This window comes from Ctenopharyngodon idella, chromosome 7, assembly GCF_019924925.1.
Source record: "Ctenopharyngodon idella isolate HZGC_01 chromosome 7, HZGC01, whole genome shotgun sequence".
NCBI classification, from domain to species: Eukaryota; Metazoa; Chordata; class Actinopteri; order Cypriniformes; family Xenocyprididae; genus Ctenopharyngodon; species Ctenopharyngodon idella.
The window spans coordinates 9,284,882-9,302,659 of record NC_067226.1 but is presented as its reverse complement, the minus strand read 5'-3'; the positions used below and the strand labels follow the sequence as shown (position 1 = coordinate 9,302,659).

Below are 17,778 nucleotides of genomic sequence, written 5' to 3'. Positions count from 1 at the left end.
ATCACAATGCATATAAAAATATGCATAGGTAATTAAAATGATCATATCATTTAAGAAACTAAAATATAAATTGCGGTGTTATTGGATTTAATGACTTTGCTTGTGACTGGCCATGTTCCTTTGTGGCATCACATAAAACTGGCAAAACATTTAGAGGAAAACACAAGCTCAGATCAAGAGAGCTGATAGGCAGTCCACAATTGTGTCCAGTTCAGGACCTTAAAGACCAAACACATCCTGTCCAACCTTACAAAACATTCCTGTAGCTCTACGCAGAGAAGAAAGTTTCCCAAACAAAACATTCACTTTCCACATATATGTGCAAGGACCGTTGACTCAATGTGCTATTTCAAGTGTTGCATTTGGCCGAAGTGAAATGTGTTATTGTGACTTGGGTAAACTGGGAAAAGCAGCCAACCAAAATTTCTCACATACCCCATCTACAAAACCATGCATTGAACACCTGACAATATGAAAATTTAAAATTAGATTTACAAGCTCTTAAGTGAAAGTAATGCTGTTCACTCATTTTACCAACCAAATGAAAATCTTTATTTTTGGTCTGGATAAGCATAATAGTACATTTTCTATGCAAAAACAATTGTGTTTATCTACAGTAAATGGCTTATAAACGATGAGAATGGTGGATCGTTTGAGTGGCTGTAATTAATTTGTGGTGCATCTTGGGTGCTACATGGTAATTACATAAGACTTAGAGAATGTAGTAAATAAAATGAGCATTGAGCAAACGAGCAACTAAATGAATCAAGGTAATTAGGCAATCTGTATAAGGACTTTTCCTGTTTCCAAGCTATTACTCATACTCTAATGGTAATACCTGTACAGTTTATATAAATATAACTGTACAGATATTACCATTAGAGTGCAAGTAATAGCTTTATGTCTGCATAAAGAAGACAGCAGCAGAGTGCAGGAATGTGTTTATCTCCATCACACCATCATCCACACAGGACAAACACACATACAGCCAAAGAATAAACAAATCTGGAAGGAATGTTTGGTTTGGGCAGTAAAATTCTACTGTCAGTCAAATAACAAGGTGTGTGAGTGTTTGTTTCCTGTGGGTCAGCAGTGTTATTATAAACAAAAGCTAAAACAATTAATAATCATTTTTGTTAACTGAAATAAAGCTGAAATAAAATAAAATATAAATATATGAAAAGTGGCAACTTGGCAACTAACTGATATAAACAAGTTTAAGTTGAAGTACTAAAATAAAAAAAAGAAAGCCAAACAGAAATATTAAAATAATATAATAATAATGACAAAATGCACATAAAATTACTAAAAAAAATAAAACTGAAAATATAAAAATGGCCAATTCAGAATATTAATAAATACTATGATAGCATATAAATAATACTAAAATAACACTGCTGTGGGTATGTGTGGAAATTGTCAATTACAAAAAAATAGTAAAGCTGTTACTGATTGTCTTACTAGTCGATACACAAGCATCTTTTTTCCTGCAGTATAAACATGAATTGAATCCATTTGATGATCCCATGCAAAAAATAAATTTTTTGTTTTTGAATTATTGGCATTATAGTGTGAGACACAACTTTGCCTTCCTTGGACAGTCCTTCTCAGACTGGATTCACATCTGAGAAAGTGTAACTACCATCAAATATAACTATCATCCTTTTTAAAACATTTTCTTTCCTACAATGTCAGAGCTCAAAGGTCTGCTTCAGTGCTTAGGTTATACTGCCCCAAAGTGGACAAAAATAGAATGCCTTGGGGGCATATTTACAGTTTTTTGCTCTTTTTGGTTAATAAAAGACATTGTAAAACAAAACATCTTCTGATTTATTTATGTCAGTGTAAGACTGTATAAAGACACTGTTAATACTCACAAGTTGTGTTCCTGCTCAGAGGCGACAACAGACTCGGCTCCGTTAGTCACCCGAGCAAGGGGTGGAGTTGAGGAGCCAGAAGTTGTAGAGGAGGGGCTGGTCAACACAGGACTGCCAAGAACAGGGGAATTAGAGGAATCTGACTGCTGAGGGGAGGCTGTGCGCATCACATCTGTAACACACATAGTGCAACCTGTTATAGCATCCGAAACAGTGATGTACAGACACTGGATGTGTCAAACAGCCCAAACACCTTCAGTGGAAAGCAGAAGGTACAAGAACGGGGAAGGACAGAGACTGAATTGAAGATACCTAGTGTAGGGCTATTAGAAGAAACGGATACGGTTGGGGAAGCGGGTCGAAAGGAATTATCTGGAAGACTCTGAGCTGATGACCGCCGGCTCCTCCTGCCCTCCTGCTCGCTGGGGGTCAGTTTCCTTCTGTCTCTACGGATGTTAGGTGTCGCTTCATCCGCCTCGCCATCTTCATTTCTGAGGGCATTCTACAAAATATACAAAACACAGAAATCGTTCAGTATTTTTAGAGTTACAATCTTGATCAAAAGTTTGGGGTCATATTTTTTTTGTTTTTGAAAGAAGTCTCTTATGCTCACCAAGACTGCATTTATGATAAAAAAAAAATGATCAAAATACAGTAAAAACAGAAAAATTGTGAAATAGTATTACAATTTAAAATAACTTTTCTATTTTAATACATTTTATAATTCCTGTGATGGAAAAGCTGAATTTTCAGCATAATTACTCCAGTCTTCAGTATCACATGATCCTTCAGAAATCATCCCAATATGCTGACTTGCTGATCAAGAAACATTTCTTATTAATTTCAGTGTTGAAAACAGTTTTTTCTTTTCTTTTGATGAATAGAAACTTTAAAAGAACAACATTCATTTGAAATGCAATTCTTTTGTGACCTTATACTTTACTGTCACTTTTGATCATTTGATTCAAACATTTGAACAGTATTTTATATGCCTGAGAAAAGTTGACAGACTCCATATGTAGTGTATGAGGGGCATTGAGAGTTTACTTCATAAATGGTGAACTGTTGTTTAAGGTCACTTTCTGTGCCACTGCTAGTCATGTATTTCTGGACGATGCCTTCCATTCCTAGCTGCTCCAAACAGTCTGTCACATCATAAAATGAGTCCTGATCTGGAAGTGCTGCCAGAGTCTGAGAGGACAGAGGAATAAATTCACATCAAGAGCACTGAGGTGTAGCATTGGTAACTGCTGGTGTGAATCATGGTTGTAGATTGCTATGTCTGTATATCTATGTTGTAGTACTTTGTTGATGAGGGTCATGGTGTAGATGAGCAGCTCTGTGTCTGATCCATTCCTCGCTGACAGGATATCTATTAGGTACGTCCAAGGCTTCACATCTGAAACAGGCAAAGTATGCCCTAAGCTCTCTCTCAAAAAAATAACACAAACCCACTTGTAGCTTATATCAAATAACAATAATGGCTCAGCAATAGGGACAGCCCAGGGACAATGTGAGAGCATTTTGGCCAGCTGACAGAACCAAGCAGGCCAGTGTGGTATTCCTACATTCTCTGTCTCAAACAAAAACCTATGTATTTTTCTGATATACTGACAAAAAAAAAAAAAAAAAAAAAAAAAAAAATTGCTGTCCTAAATATGTTGCATTATCTAGCTGGTAACACAGATGATGACTTGAAACTGCAAAAAATTACTTGTCTTGGAAGTTTAAGTTGAAAGAAAAAAAAAAAAAAACTAAATAAATCTGAAAATGGTTTTGTACCATGTGACAGTGTTTTTCCACAAGAGTATGTATATTAAGTCATAGGTGTTATGAATTAATTTATTAATTAGTTATTATTATTGTTAGTTATTAAAGAAACTTGATGTCTAATCATTTTTCAGTCACCTACTGAAATACAATGCTAAAAATAGGCCAGTTAAAATGTTAGCAGGGCAGGGCAGGGCAAAGTCTGCTATTGCCAGTTTGGCCAGAAGCAAAACAAATAAACAAAAAAAAAAATTGTATTGTCAAGTCTTTATGATAATAACACACACACACACACAAAGAATTAATGGTACATAATGGATTCAGAGAATCAGTATTGTGAGAGAATGTTTAAATGTTTAACCTCTCTTTCCATCCACAATGTTGACAGCTTGAATGAGGAGTGGACTGTTGGACTCAGTGTATTCCACAAACACTATCAGCAACTTCAGAGCTGTCTTCACAACCAGCCGAGACTGAAGAGACAGAGAGAGAGAATGAGAAAGAGAGGCTATAAACAGGCAGCACTTACAATCCTCATACAGAAGATGGCAGTACACCTCAATCTTTTGTAATGCAATCAAGTACTGCACATAATTGTTTGCAAGAATAAATATGCATCTCCAACATTAATAGATTCATTTATCTCTAGTGTTTTGTGTTTGTTATAAAAATAAAACAAAGTCTGGTTCAGGTTTTATTTCTGAGCTGCTTGATTACTCAGTCATTCTCATCTCATTTTCACTTCCTCTTTAACATCACGTGGAAGTACATGACCTCATACTGATGCTCAAGATGAACAAGTCCTTTACGGTAAAAAAGTGTACAAATCTCGTCAACAGATTCACACTAACTTTACATTTAAAAAAGCTTCCAAAACTATGCATAAATATTTAAACTTGTAATGAAGCAAACTCAATAGACTTTGCTAAACACGCTCAAACCTGAAATGATTACACAACAGCAAGTTTATTGTGCCCCATTTCAATATCAAGTACCTAATCATTTCTGTGGTTGACTTGGAAAACCATTCTCCCATAACAGTAATATTTAACTTCAATAAGAAGTGAAGGTTAAGAGTGAAGATCATAAAACTCGATTTTGGTCCAGATTCACACCTATATCTCTGTACTAGCTTGTACGTTTCTGGCCAAGCTAAAAAAAAAAAAATTCCATTGTTACATTGCCTTAGGATGAACTGACTGTGTTGTGAATTCCTATTTTTTTTATTTACACATTTGGCAGACTCTTTAATACAAAACAAACCTATGAGCTTGGTGTTGCTGTACTTTTGAGATATAGAAATGTATTAGTAAGTTGTGTTGGATATTTTAGCAGATAAGCATCTGCTCAATAAGTAATCCTGCCGTCAGAAATCAAATGATTTTCACATACTTCTGCACATTGATCTATTGACTGTTAATTGACTGACATGTGGTATTTAAGAGTCAAGCTGCATTTATATGCGGCCACTGATTGAACACAGTCCTAATGTAACTAATACTGTATTGTGGTTAGTATTTACAGATGCTGTGGGTGCATGTTTGTGTTGCCATCACTCACCAAGCTGCCACTCAGAGTGTACAGCCACTGTATCGTCTCGTTGTGGTTCACAACACCATTCATTCCATCCACAAACAGCATGATCTGACTGAGAGCTGGGAACAGGACAGTAGGGTTTAGCATACAGCGCCGGCATGCCCTTAAGGACCTAGTGATTTGTCCTAAAGCTTTCCTGTTTGCTGGTCTAATTCCAGCCAGTATAAACTTCCTGTAACAGATGGCCTACTTAGCCAAAAAGTCCTTTGTGCTATTTGAAGTCAAGATGTGTGGTGTTCATGCATAATAAATATATCATATTCTTCTACAATAGACTGCTTCTTTTAGAAAATCTGGACGGTAATACATACACAGATCTGTAGTCATGTCATGTTAATGATTAATGACTGAACCATCAATAACCCTGCTAACTTTTTATTTTTTTTAAAACATGCATTTAAAATAGCATTGTTGATATGCTTCAGTAAACACACTGTGTTGAGAACAAACCTCTGAGGATGTAGTTCTGGTAATTATGATCTGCCTCAGCACCCACTTTAATGAAACATGTCAGACCCTCGGAGAGCACAAACTCTGGAACCAAGTCCTTATCATCCTGTGCAATATAAAACAGACTTAAATCTGCTGTGTACAACTATGATATACACTATACCATTCAAAAAGTGTGGGGTCAGTAAGATTTATGATTTTAAGAATGCTTCTGAAAATTCAGCTTTATCATCACAGGAATAAATTACATTAAAATCTAGTAAAAATGAAAACTGTTATTTGAAATTACAGTAATAGTTCACAATGGTAATGGTTTACTGTATTTTTGATCACATAAATGAAGCTTTGGTGAGGACAAGACAAAAAAACAAATAAATCAATCTTACCAACCCTAAATTTTATGCAAATGGTAGTGTATGTTTGCATAAACATGCTTTGACAATAGTATGTTTTTCTGTTTACAACCATTATTAAGGGTTATAAACTGCATAACTAATAAAGAGGACAGAATGCTCTCTAATTATAATAACTTAGTAGATGCCCTTTATAGGTATTTTTATTGTAGTGTTAAAGGAGTCATGACATGAGAAATTAAATTTTTGACATATAAGAGGTCTTTGTACCATTAAAACATCCTGCAAGTTTCATAGCTTAAAACATCCTCCTCATTATAAACAAAGAATTTTTTTTAAACTAAGCTCCAAAAATAGCTTGTTTGGATATTGGGGGACTTGGGATGTCACACAGGAAAATACATTTGCATATGCCCTCCTCCAGAGCAAAAACGAATAGTTTGACATCATCGCATCACAGGCAAAAGCACATGGAACCCATTATAATCACTGACGCTGTCTACACCGGATATAGTATACAGATGTACATTTAGTTTCTGATGTTTACTCCACGCACTTGAGTCTGTCGGCAGGACAAATGGAACAATGAAAGAATGTTTGCTTTGAAGCTCACTTAATAAAAAAAAAAAAATCCATGTCATGACCCCTTTAAGGAAATCAGTGTTATTTTCCTGTCTCCCATGAATGACTGAAATGAGCCATTTTTACCCTTCTTTCTTATGCTTCTAAAACCTTTTCAAATGGACTCGATGCACGCCTACTGCCTACATATTTCCGCTAAAATCTCAGTGCTACACAAGCTGGTAAAGTATTCTCCCAAAAAAAACTAACTGTCGATCACAACTAATTATATTATAATATAGTATATTATATATATACACATGATCTATATATAATGATATAGTAAACATCATTCAGTATATTATAATAATATATATATATATATATATATATATATATATATATATAAAAAAAAGACACTAAATGTGTTTAAAGCTTCTGGAACCTATTACTTAAATGTTAAGGTGGAATGTATTAATACAGCTTCATTCAGTTATGGGATACTTCCTCAGGATTATATTTTCTGCTTAATTTTCTCACAACTTAGGCTAAATGTGGAAGTGATCATGCATAAAGTCCACTGTAATACAGTATATATGGAAGACATCAAGTTATTGTCACTCATACAGTTTACTCTGTTAGTCTGTATACTTCTTTATTTGTTCTGTTCTGACTCTCACTATCTGCAACATCTCACAAGCCTAGTAATCCAACTCATTCGCATATCACTTTTTCCTCTCTTAAAAACCTGTTGTGTGTATGTTTCATGATCTTACCTGGAAGAGTTGCTTTAAAGAAAACAAGGACCGCCGGAGCTCAGGGCCATGGGAGTTATACAACTTCTCTATAATAGGGAGAGAGAAAAAATAAGTCATAAGTCAATCAAAGGCAACAATACCTGTATCTAAGAGGCAAAGATTGTTATTGCAGTGACACATTGCACATGCAAAGAGCACATCAGACACACACCTCATCAAGATGAGAATCAGCAATGAAAATGGCCACCTACGTAATGTACCTACTGAAATAAAGATTAAAGTTTACAGTATGACGGAGGCATCAGTGTCCACAGCAGGCACTCAACTCACTCAGCTAGATAAGATCTTACCAGTACAACCGTATGGTGGGAAATACAAGTAAACCATTTGCATTGATTAAAACAAGGCATCATTAAGCATCAGATCTTAGGAATTCTCTCACTAGCTTATCATATTAAAAGGAATTTAGGAGGAAGTGAGAGGTGGTGTCACTGACTGCCTGTAAACAGTCATTCCAGTCATATAAATGCCTTTGGTATAGACCTAAATAGCACTGGATTGACAGGTTAGTCATGACACAAAAAAGGCATTCAACGACAATTATTTTCTTGATATGCATTTAAAATTGTTGTCCACTACCAGACACACCAACTCATTCTTTTTTATTACTATTTTCTACATTTTGAAGCAATAACTGTCATCAAAATTGTGAAATAAAAATTGAAGCATGGGAATGTAAAGTAAATCAAAATCAATTTTATAATGTATGTATTTATGTACTGTCGTCTTTTGCCTTCTACATTTTTTTCAACCAGCTTTGAGCACTTCTGCTTTTCCTTCATTATATGGTCGAACTCATTCATCAAAAAGGTGTAGTTTTGTAAAGACCTTCATAGGCCCAATTTATATACCACGACAACGACAATGACGACAACCACAACCACAACCACCTTTTCAAGCACTTATCCATTTAAATAAAAAGGTTTTTATGATCATGAGATGCATACAGTCAGGTGTGTCCAAAATCTGACAGGTACTGTATGAAAGAAATAGGGGGGAAACAGAGGGGAAAGAAAAAGAGAGTACATCCATCACTAAGGTAGTGTACATGCAGACATTAAAGCCCAATAAATAAATAAATAAATAAATAAGTTGCAATACATAGTGTGGACAGTCAATAATTTAGATCAGATTCCAAATGGATACACAAATAATTGGATTTGGACTGACATTGTGAATGTAGTCTAAATCCAGCTGTTTAGCATGTGCCTGCAGTGAGAACTGAAAGAAACTGGCACAGCAAGACACATGATCTTCCTCAATAGCAAACGCAAGCTGATGCACTCACGCAACGCTTGCTACAAACAGCCTTTCATGTATTTTCCAGCTGATTCACCATCTATACTAATTATTTATTTGGAAAATTTGCAGACATGCATAATAAACAGATATTCCTCAATGCCTGGGAATAGCATCATTTGTAAACAAGTGTTTGTAATGTTTGCCAAAGCAGTGCAACTTTGAAAATGTCAGTTCAAATGGTTCATATGTTCATATGTATTTATAAATGTATAAAACTTTCTCAACTTGGCAGATGTATATCCCACAATATCTGGTATAGCCATAAAAAGTGGTTTCTAGAGAACATTGATACCATCTTGATTCACAGACTGGTCATGAAGAGTGAATATTTGTACATTTTGTGCCCAAGTTAATGTCCCAAGAGAATAAAATATTACTGGCCACTTGATACCTTTGATGAAACGTCATGAAGGCACGTCAGATAAAGAGCTTCTGGCTTTTAGCAAAAGCATGGGTTTCTAATAATGTTTTGTTTTGGTGATCTGCTTTGACAACGAAAAGACCAAAAGTCTGTCACTATGATGTGTTCTGTTGTAGTTACTATCCCTGTGTATGTGTATATATGTGTATACTCAAGTACGCAAAGGACATAGAGTGAAATATAGAGATTGCCAAATAAAGGGGGACAGACAGTGCGTGTGTGTGTGCCAGGCATCGGAGCTTAGTGGTAAAGTTCATGACAGCATGAAGAATGATGTGGTTCATCGCTGACAGCTGCTTGCAACTGATAAAGCCACACACATGCTTCAGTGTCAAAAGAACAGACATTACAGTCCCCAAACACACATCTGTTCACACAACACAAACTCTATAATATGGCATTCATGAAGAACACGTGAAAAAGTTATGCTGCTGTTTGGATTGATTTCACAAGCAGCCACGATGTCATATACGACACACACCCACACACACACACACAAAAATAGAAGGAAGCATGGTTTTATGGAGAGATTGTGGCACACATATTTAACAAAATTCTCTCAACATCTCACTAAGAAAAATATATACTTTGCACATTCTTCACATGCAAGCATATATCCTTTCATTATTTTCAACCTCTTATTATACAGGCTAATAGATCTTCCAAGAATTTCACTGTCAGCAAATGTGGCACCAGAAACCAGTCTTCCCAGTCTAAAACTGTACATCACTGAGGCTGAATATCACAGTAGATTCCCACAGTTGTGTTCATGAGAGAGATGGAGAATGACACAAGAAAAGAACTGAGGGCAGATGGTCAAAATATTATGAAAGATATAAAACAGGGAAATTCTGAAAATAAAGTGACACACAAACATATAACCACCAAAGGATCTGTGTGTTCCCCTGATGCTCTTACATGCAGGGTAAACCAACAGAGACTAAAGCAAACAAACAAACAAACAAACAAACAAACATGTAAAAGTTTACTGAGAGCTTTTATCCAAACTCACTTGTTAAACAAACGACTACCCTTCAGATCTTACACAGCTACACAGAATTACATAAAGGCACCAGACTGACTGATATATTTGTTACACAGTTTTACCATTTCTGGTTTTCCTTACCTCATATAACCTGTCATGCCCAGTCATACAACAGCTACTGTCAAACCAATTAGATTATATCATAAAACATCACTGAGGGGAAGCCCAAAACACAGAGATGTGTTTAGGGACTTCACAAAGTTCTTAGATTTCAGAAGTACTTTCTTATATTTTAGACAACGAACACTAAACAATTCCTTAAGAAAATATATCCAAAATTGGTAACTGATGATTGTAAAAATATAAATGTTCACAAACTGGTTCTTAAGATGAACAGTAATAAATTATTTTACTATGTCATTAAAAAAAAAAAATATATATATATAGTGAATATAGAAAGAAAACAGGCCAATTGAACAGTTGAATTCTAAGTTCGTCTGAGGATAAGTGAGTGACAAAACCAAATATGACAGAGGACACAGAATCCTTGAGAGAAACTGTGACTTGGCACATTCTTCACATCACACTGAATGAGATTATCCACACATGGCCTCTTCCTTTGTTTCTGCATTTACTGCTCCAACTCAAGACAAGTACAAGATATTTGCAATGTCTCTAAGGTTAAACTTTTAGGCAAAAAAAATTAGTAATTTAGTATGTGATCTTCACACAGCAGAATCAGTTCAAGAACATTGTTTAGATGGGGGCTTTGGGATAATTCGATTTAAAGGGTTAGTTCACCCAAAAATGAAATTTCTGTCATTTATTACTCACCCTCATGCCGTTCCAAACCCGTAAGACCTTCGTTCATCTTCGAAACACAAATTACGATATTTTTCATGAAATCCGAGAGTTTTTTTTATCTCCCATAGAAAGCAACGTAATTACAGTCATTCAAGGTCCAGAAAAGTAGTAAAAACATCATTATAATAGTCAACGTGAGTGGTTCAAACTTAATGTTATAAAGCGATGAGAAAACTTTTTTTGCGCAAAAACAAATAAAAAAAATAACTATTTCAACAATATCTTCTCTCCCTTGTCTTACTGCTATGCTGTTCACATCCAGCGCTTCCAGGTTCTAACTCAGTATTGGCCGGCGCGGTTCATGTGAGCAGCACGATGCATGCGTGTGCAGATGATGAAGGAGCTGGCCAATACTGGGCTGGCGTTCAGATGTAGAACCTGGAAGCGCTGGACATAGAGAGGAATTTGTTGAATAAAGTCGTTATTTTTGTTTCATTTTTGCCCACAAAAAGTATTCTCGTCGCTTCATAACATTAAGGTTGAACCACTGTAGTCACATTGACTATTTTAAGGATGTTTTTACTATGTTTCTGGACCTTGAATGACAGTAATTACATTGCTTTCTATGGGAGATAAAAAAAAACCTCTTGGATTTCATCAAAAATATCTTAATTTGTGTTCCGAAGATGAACGAAAGTCTTACGGGTGTGAAATGACATCAAGGTAAGTAATTAATGACAGAAATTTCATTTTTGGGTGAACTAACCCTTTAAGCAATGGTCATCCTGTCAGTTTACCCTGGACTGAGTAAAAGATTTGAGATCAGCATTATGGGAAGAATTCCTCCAGATATGTTAGTCAGGCAGTCCTGCAGTACTGTGACAAAGGACGCTCCAGGAGTCAAGCCTATTGTATGAGGGTTTCAGCACAGGAAGCCATTATGGGCAGGAAACGGAAATGTGGGAAGAGTGACACAAGGGAAGAGTAACAGACAGCACTCTGAACACAACGGCCAGAAAACACAGAGCACTACTAATTTAGGTCAGTGCGATCAGACATTTGCAAAGACAATGACATTAACTGATCAAAATTCACAGTGTCTACACTGGAAGCACTAATACTGCACGTCACCTCAATATTATGTCTTCAATAACGGTCAAATCAGCTGTAATCAAGGCTAGATGAAAGCAAAAGCAAAAATGTGTTTTTCATTTTTTCCTACTTTATTTTCAGTAAGTTAAGTAAGATTTTTTTTTTTTTTAAAGAAATTAATATTCCAGCAAGGACGCACTGATTGATCAAAAATGACAGTAAAGACATTTATAATGTTACAAAAGATTTCAATTTCAAATAAATGCTGTTCTTTTGGACTTTATATTCATAAAAAAGAATTCTTAAAAAAAAAATGCATCATGGTTTTCACAAAAATAAGAAGCACAACATTGATAATGATTTTCAACATTGATAATAGTAAGGAATGTTTATTGAGCACCAAATAAGCTTATTAGAATGATTTCAGAAGGATCATGTGACAGTGAAGCCATCACAGGAATAAGTTACATTTTACGGTTATTTGTAAAAATTACAGTTTTTAAGGTATTTTGATATACTGAATATAATATATATTGATTTTTATATACTTAAGAAAAAGAAGCATTTATTAAGTATATAAAATGCGTTAAAACTCCAGTAAACAACAAGCATATCGCTGAGAAAAAAGAAAAAAACAAATAGCGGAGAACACTGCATAGCCCATACACCAGGGCATTTGACTGCACACGGGAAATACATTAGCCTCAGCGTTTCACAAATAAAAAGTATAAAACGTTTTTTTTTTTCAGTACATCCGAGATTTCCGTGTTCCACTTAAGTTACATGTCGCCTAGCCCTAGCCACAACATACAGATCCCAGCATAAACGGTGATACATTATAATATTTGTTATTAAAGTATCAACAACATTCAAAAACATAAAAGCAAGCATTAGGCAATGCTGCGTGCATTATTTGGCATGGCAGAATGCTCGCGACGAGCGTTCTATTATAATCACTAAAAAGATGAAAGTTCGTCGCGATCTCACAACGCTTCAATGCCTGCACAGTGATTCTTTCATAATATATTGTCTACAATTTTTTAAATCAGGATTTTCCAGCATGCAAAGCATTCAGGTCTGAACAAAAACTCTTGCGTTTTGAGCGGTGAATGGACGTGGATCCTAACATCTCATTGCGTTCCAGAAATCAACAGATTTGTCTGTGATTGGCTACACTGCTGAACGCTGCAAAACATGTTATTGGAAACTCTGCCTATGCTTGAGCCCGTAAAGCATTTTATTAGATCTTAGTAAAAAAAAACAAAAAAACAACAACAACATTTTTATAGCCCATTTAATGTGTTTATTACAAACAAATTATTAATTGATAAAAATGAATAAATGTAACTGAACAAAAATTTGCGTTGCATTTACTGTCCTGTGAAAACTTCCCACATCTATGAATCATAAGAGACTTCTTTTCAAAAAATAAAACTCCATTCTAAACACACACTACTAAAGTATGCTACTTTTGGTTCCCTCTAGATTTGGCAATCAAAGGAAAACAATCAGACAATGAGTGCTTCATGTAACCACATGATTCATATGCTTCCACAGATGGGCCTAGTTTTGCTATGCCAATTATCTTTTCAAATCAGTTTAAGCACTTGTTAGGGCATTAACACAAAGATCAACCTCAAAAATTTGATTATAGCCTAACAAAAGTTCTCTACAAGTCACTGCTGGCTTGATATTTGAATGAAGCTAAACCACTACAGCATTTCTTGCCAAACACATCAGTGTTATTCTCAATGGCAGTCTGGCAAGACCATGAAAATAAACTTTTACCTCAGTTAACCCCCATTTATATGTTTTCTCAGGGCCTGTTCCTCTGAAAGTTGATATGCTGTGAGCGGTGCTTCCTTATACTGCTCTATTCCATAAGAAGGTAAGAATAGAAAGTGATGTAGGCCTCTAAACAGGATATTGCTACATATTCACTCTCAGTTTTTGTGAAGGTTATGGTTTTAACATCAGTGACAGTGTAAACTAAACCTGATCATCTGAAAAAAGCTTCCAACCCACGGCGGGTCAAAGGTTAACACTGCAGTGCAGGTCAAAACAATGGCTATACAGAAATTTTCTGTTCATGCCATCCTAACTCCAATTAACCAAATAAACTCCTGCTGCATGCCCATATGGACAAAAGAATTGCACATTGGCACAGTCACTAAAAATTACAGGGGTGAAGGTTTTCAATGGAGAGTTTAATGAGCCTGTGAAGACCAGTTAAGGGTCCCTTTTAGCAGTGCCACAACAAAAGGTCGTAGGTTAGACATTTAATAGCTTTTGGTTACCTGATTGCAGTACATTTAAAGATATTGTATAGCCTTATAAGGGCAAACTAGAAAAACACTCTCTTTTCTGATCTGCATCAATAGAAAGCATGCACAGAGCACATTGCCAAGAAGAGTAATCTAAATTATTCCCAGAATCTACAACCATGTTCAAGACATCAACAGTAAATGAGACCAAAAAAGCAAATTATGCTCAGTTCAATAAGAGATATCAGCTACAGGACAACTGAAATTCATAGGATTAAACTTTAAACTTTAGTGCTTAGTTACTGAATGCTGACAATTACAATGGTCCCTAAACTGGGAAAGTTTACTATGACGATTAAATGTAAACAGCATGTTAAATGATTGCCTCTTACCCAGCTGATTCAACTGTCACATTATCAACATCATGTGTTAAGCTTAGGGCTCTGTAAATAAGTATTTTGTGCATTGACATCTTTGTCCACCAGCCAGAGAGCTGTGCTGTTGTTGGGTATCTGTGTCCACTTAAGTTCACATGAACAGATCTGTATCACTCACTGCCTTCTGTGACTTCAAACCCCACTTATTGCAGTAGGGATCTTGGCCTCTGTTATTTAGAGTAACAACGTACATGCCCTAAAACCAGTGGATGAAACGCTAATGGCTTAAAACTGATGCCAGGTGTGAGCAGACAAAAAAAAAAAAGAAAAACAAGAAAGGTCATGAGTGTAACCACTAACTAGTATATAGGGATAGTAGGGATAGTCTGGGGACTAAACATTTCATTGCGTCCATAATGTTGTCATCTCTTTAAAATAACACAACACATGTTCTACTAATAAAAAGCCCTATTTACAGAACTTATTTGGTCAAAGGGTTGCTGTTAATGTTGAGCCAAGAGCACCACAGCATGAAATAATTCTGTCACTGCTGCCAATACATTAATTTGGTGATAAGGATCCCCATTACTGAACTAGTGACAACAGCCAAGTGTGCCTGGCACCTTACACAAAGAGAGAGGGTGGAAAGAAAAGGCACAAATATCCTTATACTGACTGAGAAAAAACAAAAAACAAAAAAACACACACTTTTAAAAAAGATTGCTTTTCAGTATGACATGATTTGCTTAATGGTTTCATGTTTGCAGGCTTTACTTCTAAAATGCAAACAGAATATTTTACATTTACATTAATTTATGCATTTGGCAGACATTTTATCCAAAGCGACTTGGCTCCAGCTTTTGGCAGTTTCCCTGCCAATCTAACCCATTATCTTGGTGTTTTGCTAGCATCATGCTAGCTACAGGAAAACATATCTACAAATCAATTTTCAAAACAAAGACAAATATTCACCGAAATATCCACAAAACTGTGAATTATACATTCTTGCTGAGTGTCCATACTGTCTAAATGGAAATGTATGACATGCACATACACTCTTAAAATCTGCATAAACATGTATGTGCTAGGCTGAGGTGGATGTTCTGGAATTTCGCATGAGTCAAAATCTGCATGTGATTGTTTTTTTTTTGGGGTTTTTTTTAACACCATGCCAGCTTCTGAGGCTATTTTCATAGTGAGAAAAATATATGGTAAAACTATCAGGTGTTTACAATTTATTTTTGCTAATAATTCAAACTATATTTGGCTTAACTTTGTTAAAAATTTCTTCAAAAGATTTAACTGAATAAAACAGGCCTCTCACAGGGTTAATGCCAACAATCTAATAAAACATGCTTCAATGATAAAGAGTTTTGACAGAAAGATTTGGTGGATCTTCTCCTAGTATTAAAAACTTTGTGTCATCCTGGAATGGCCTATTCTGTAACGGTATAAACAATCCGGTCCCATCGGTTTATGTGTTATGTTTTGACCATTTGGGCATGTGTTTTCACTCTCTCACATCAAAGTCGGTGATGGAGGAAAATTGTTGCTTCATGACACAAAATTTAGGTGATCTCCCTCAAGTGCATAACAGTTGGGGAAAAAAAAAAAAAAAAAAAAAAAAAAAAAAAAAAAAAAAAAAAAAACAATATTTCACATTATCTTTAGTCAATTATTCAAACCAACCAACCAAACCAAACCACCAACCAACCAAAACTGTGAAACATGCAGATGGAAACCCAGCCAATGGTATAGATCAGGGATTCCCAAACTGGAGTTTGTGACTTGATAAAAAGCTAGTAATTAATTACATCATAAAAATGTACAAGGTAAATTAATACATAATTTTTAAATAAAAACAAATAAAAATAAAACACTTAATAAAAAGGATGAAATGTTTTATTTGTTTACTTGCGTGTCACATTACAATTAAGCAATGTCAGAAAACTGTGAACATGTGAATGTGTTAACACAATTATTAATTATCAACACAATATAATCATTAACTTAAATATTTTAGGTCAAAGAGCACTGACAAAAAGTTTGGGAATCCCTGGTACAGTTGGACAAAAACAGGTAAATTCTGACATTTGCAGGATTTCCTGTGCTAATGACTCACATTACATCCACCTGACTCATTCCTGCCAAATCCTGATCCAGATTTGACACCAGCACCGCTCGCAAAATAGTATGACACCAGCAACTGAGTATTATGGAAGAATTTAACTAGGAAAGCTTGTGATCCAAATGAGTCACCAAGGGTATGAGGAGTCCCCAGAGAGATGGCAACACAGGGATGTGAAATGCTTCAGGGGTGAGCGTGATGCTTTAGATAGAGTCTGTCAATTGGATGAGGAACACAAGAAAAGATGTCACAGAGAGAGATCAGGCTTTAATGGTCATAAAACGACATGGGCACAGAGTGGGAAAAAAGAGACGGGGAGCTAAAATTGGATTTGCAGCATCATGGAAAAATGTTCCAGGGTTTTGCAGACTTAGGTAACCCACAGAACATGTATTGGCACATTAGCTTTTGATTAGACTGAAGGGGGAAAAAAAATAAAATAACAAAAATTGAATGTGGAACAGAGTAATACGAATTGTATCTCTACACAGACACATTTTATAAATAGACTCCAATAGGATGCCTGCCAGTCCAGCTAAACCACCCTCAAATCCCTGTGGACCAAACAATTGCCAACCATGCCAGGAAAACCAGCTTAGAGCAATGGAGGGGGTGGGGGTGTAAGAGTCTAGGGTGAATAATACTTAAATTTAACCCCCCAAAAAGATTTTTTTCCCCCATCCAGTTGTGACTATACATACATTAACCAGTGGCGGCGATTCACAAAAACCTAGGGTATAGCATGATTCCTTCTGACATTCCCCATTATATCTAAACAAAATGTGGACAAAAATCCACCATACTAAAAGAATGGACGGAGCCCACGGACAGGCACAGACTTTAACAACAATACGAAGTCAATGCAAAATCTGAAACAACCCCAAGCCTACACCGTGTCCTAACGAGCCGCAACGGCGATTCACGATGATTCTATTTTACGAACAGTTTCTATTTCTGCGGCATTGCGGCTGGAACAACAT

The 17,778-nt window shown here is 35.7% G+C and overlaps 1 protein-coding gene across 6 annotated transcripts in view; it reads right to left on the bottom strand.

Annotated features, from left to right (window-relative positions):
* fhod1 (formin homology 2 domain containing 1) overlaps positions 1 to 17,778 on the bottom strand; it is a 54,478-nt gene that overhangs the window by 18,700 nt on the left and 18,000 nt on the right. For all 6 annotated transcript variants that reach the window (XM_051900221.1, XM_051900222.1, XM_051900223.1 and 3 more), the window contains exons 4-11: positions 7,384 to 7,451; positions 5,694 to 5,799; positions 5,208 to 5,302; positions 4,009 to 4,120; positions 3,182 to 3,276; positions 2,925 to 3,068; positions 2,190 to 2,379; positions 1,878 to 2,049 (exon numbers count right to left, since the gene is read on the bottom strand). In XM_051900221.1, coding sequence (XP_051756181.1) covers positions 1,878 to 2,049; positions 2,190 to 2,379; positions 2,925 to 3,068; positions 3,182 to 3,276; positions 4,009 to 4,120; positions 5,208 to 5,302; positions 5,694 to 5,799; positions 7,384 to 7,451 — 982 coding nt within the window. The remainder of the gene's footprint in view (positions 1 to 1,877; positions 2,050 to 2,189; positions 2,380 to 2,924; positions 3,069 to 3,181; positions 3,277 to 4,008; positions 4,121 to 5,207; positions 5,303 to 5,693; positions 5,800 to 7,383; positions 7,452 to 17,778) is intronic.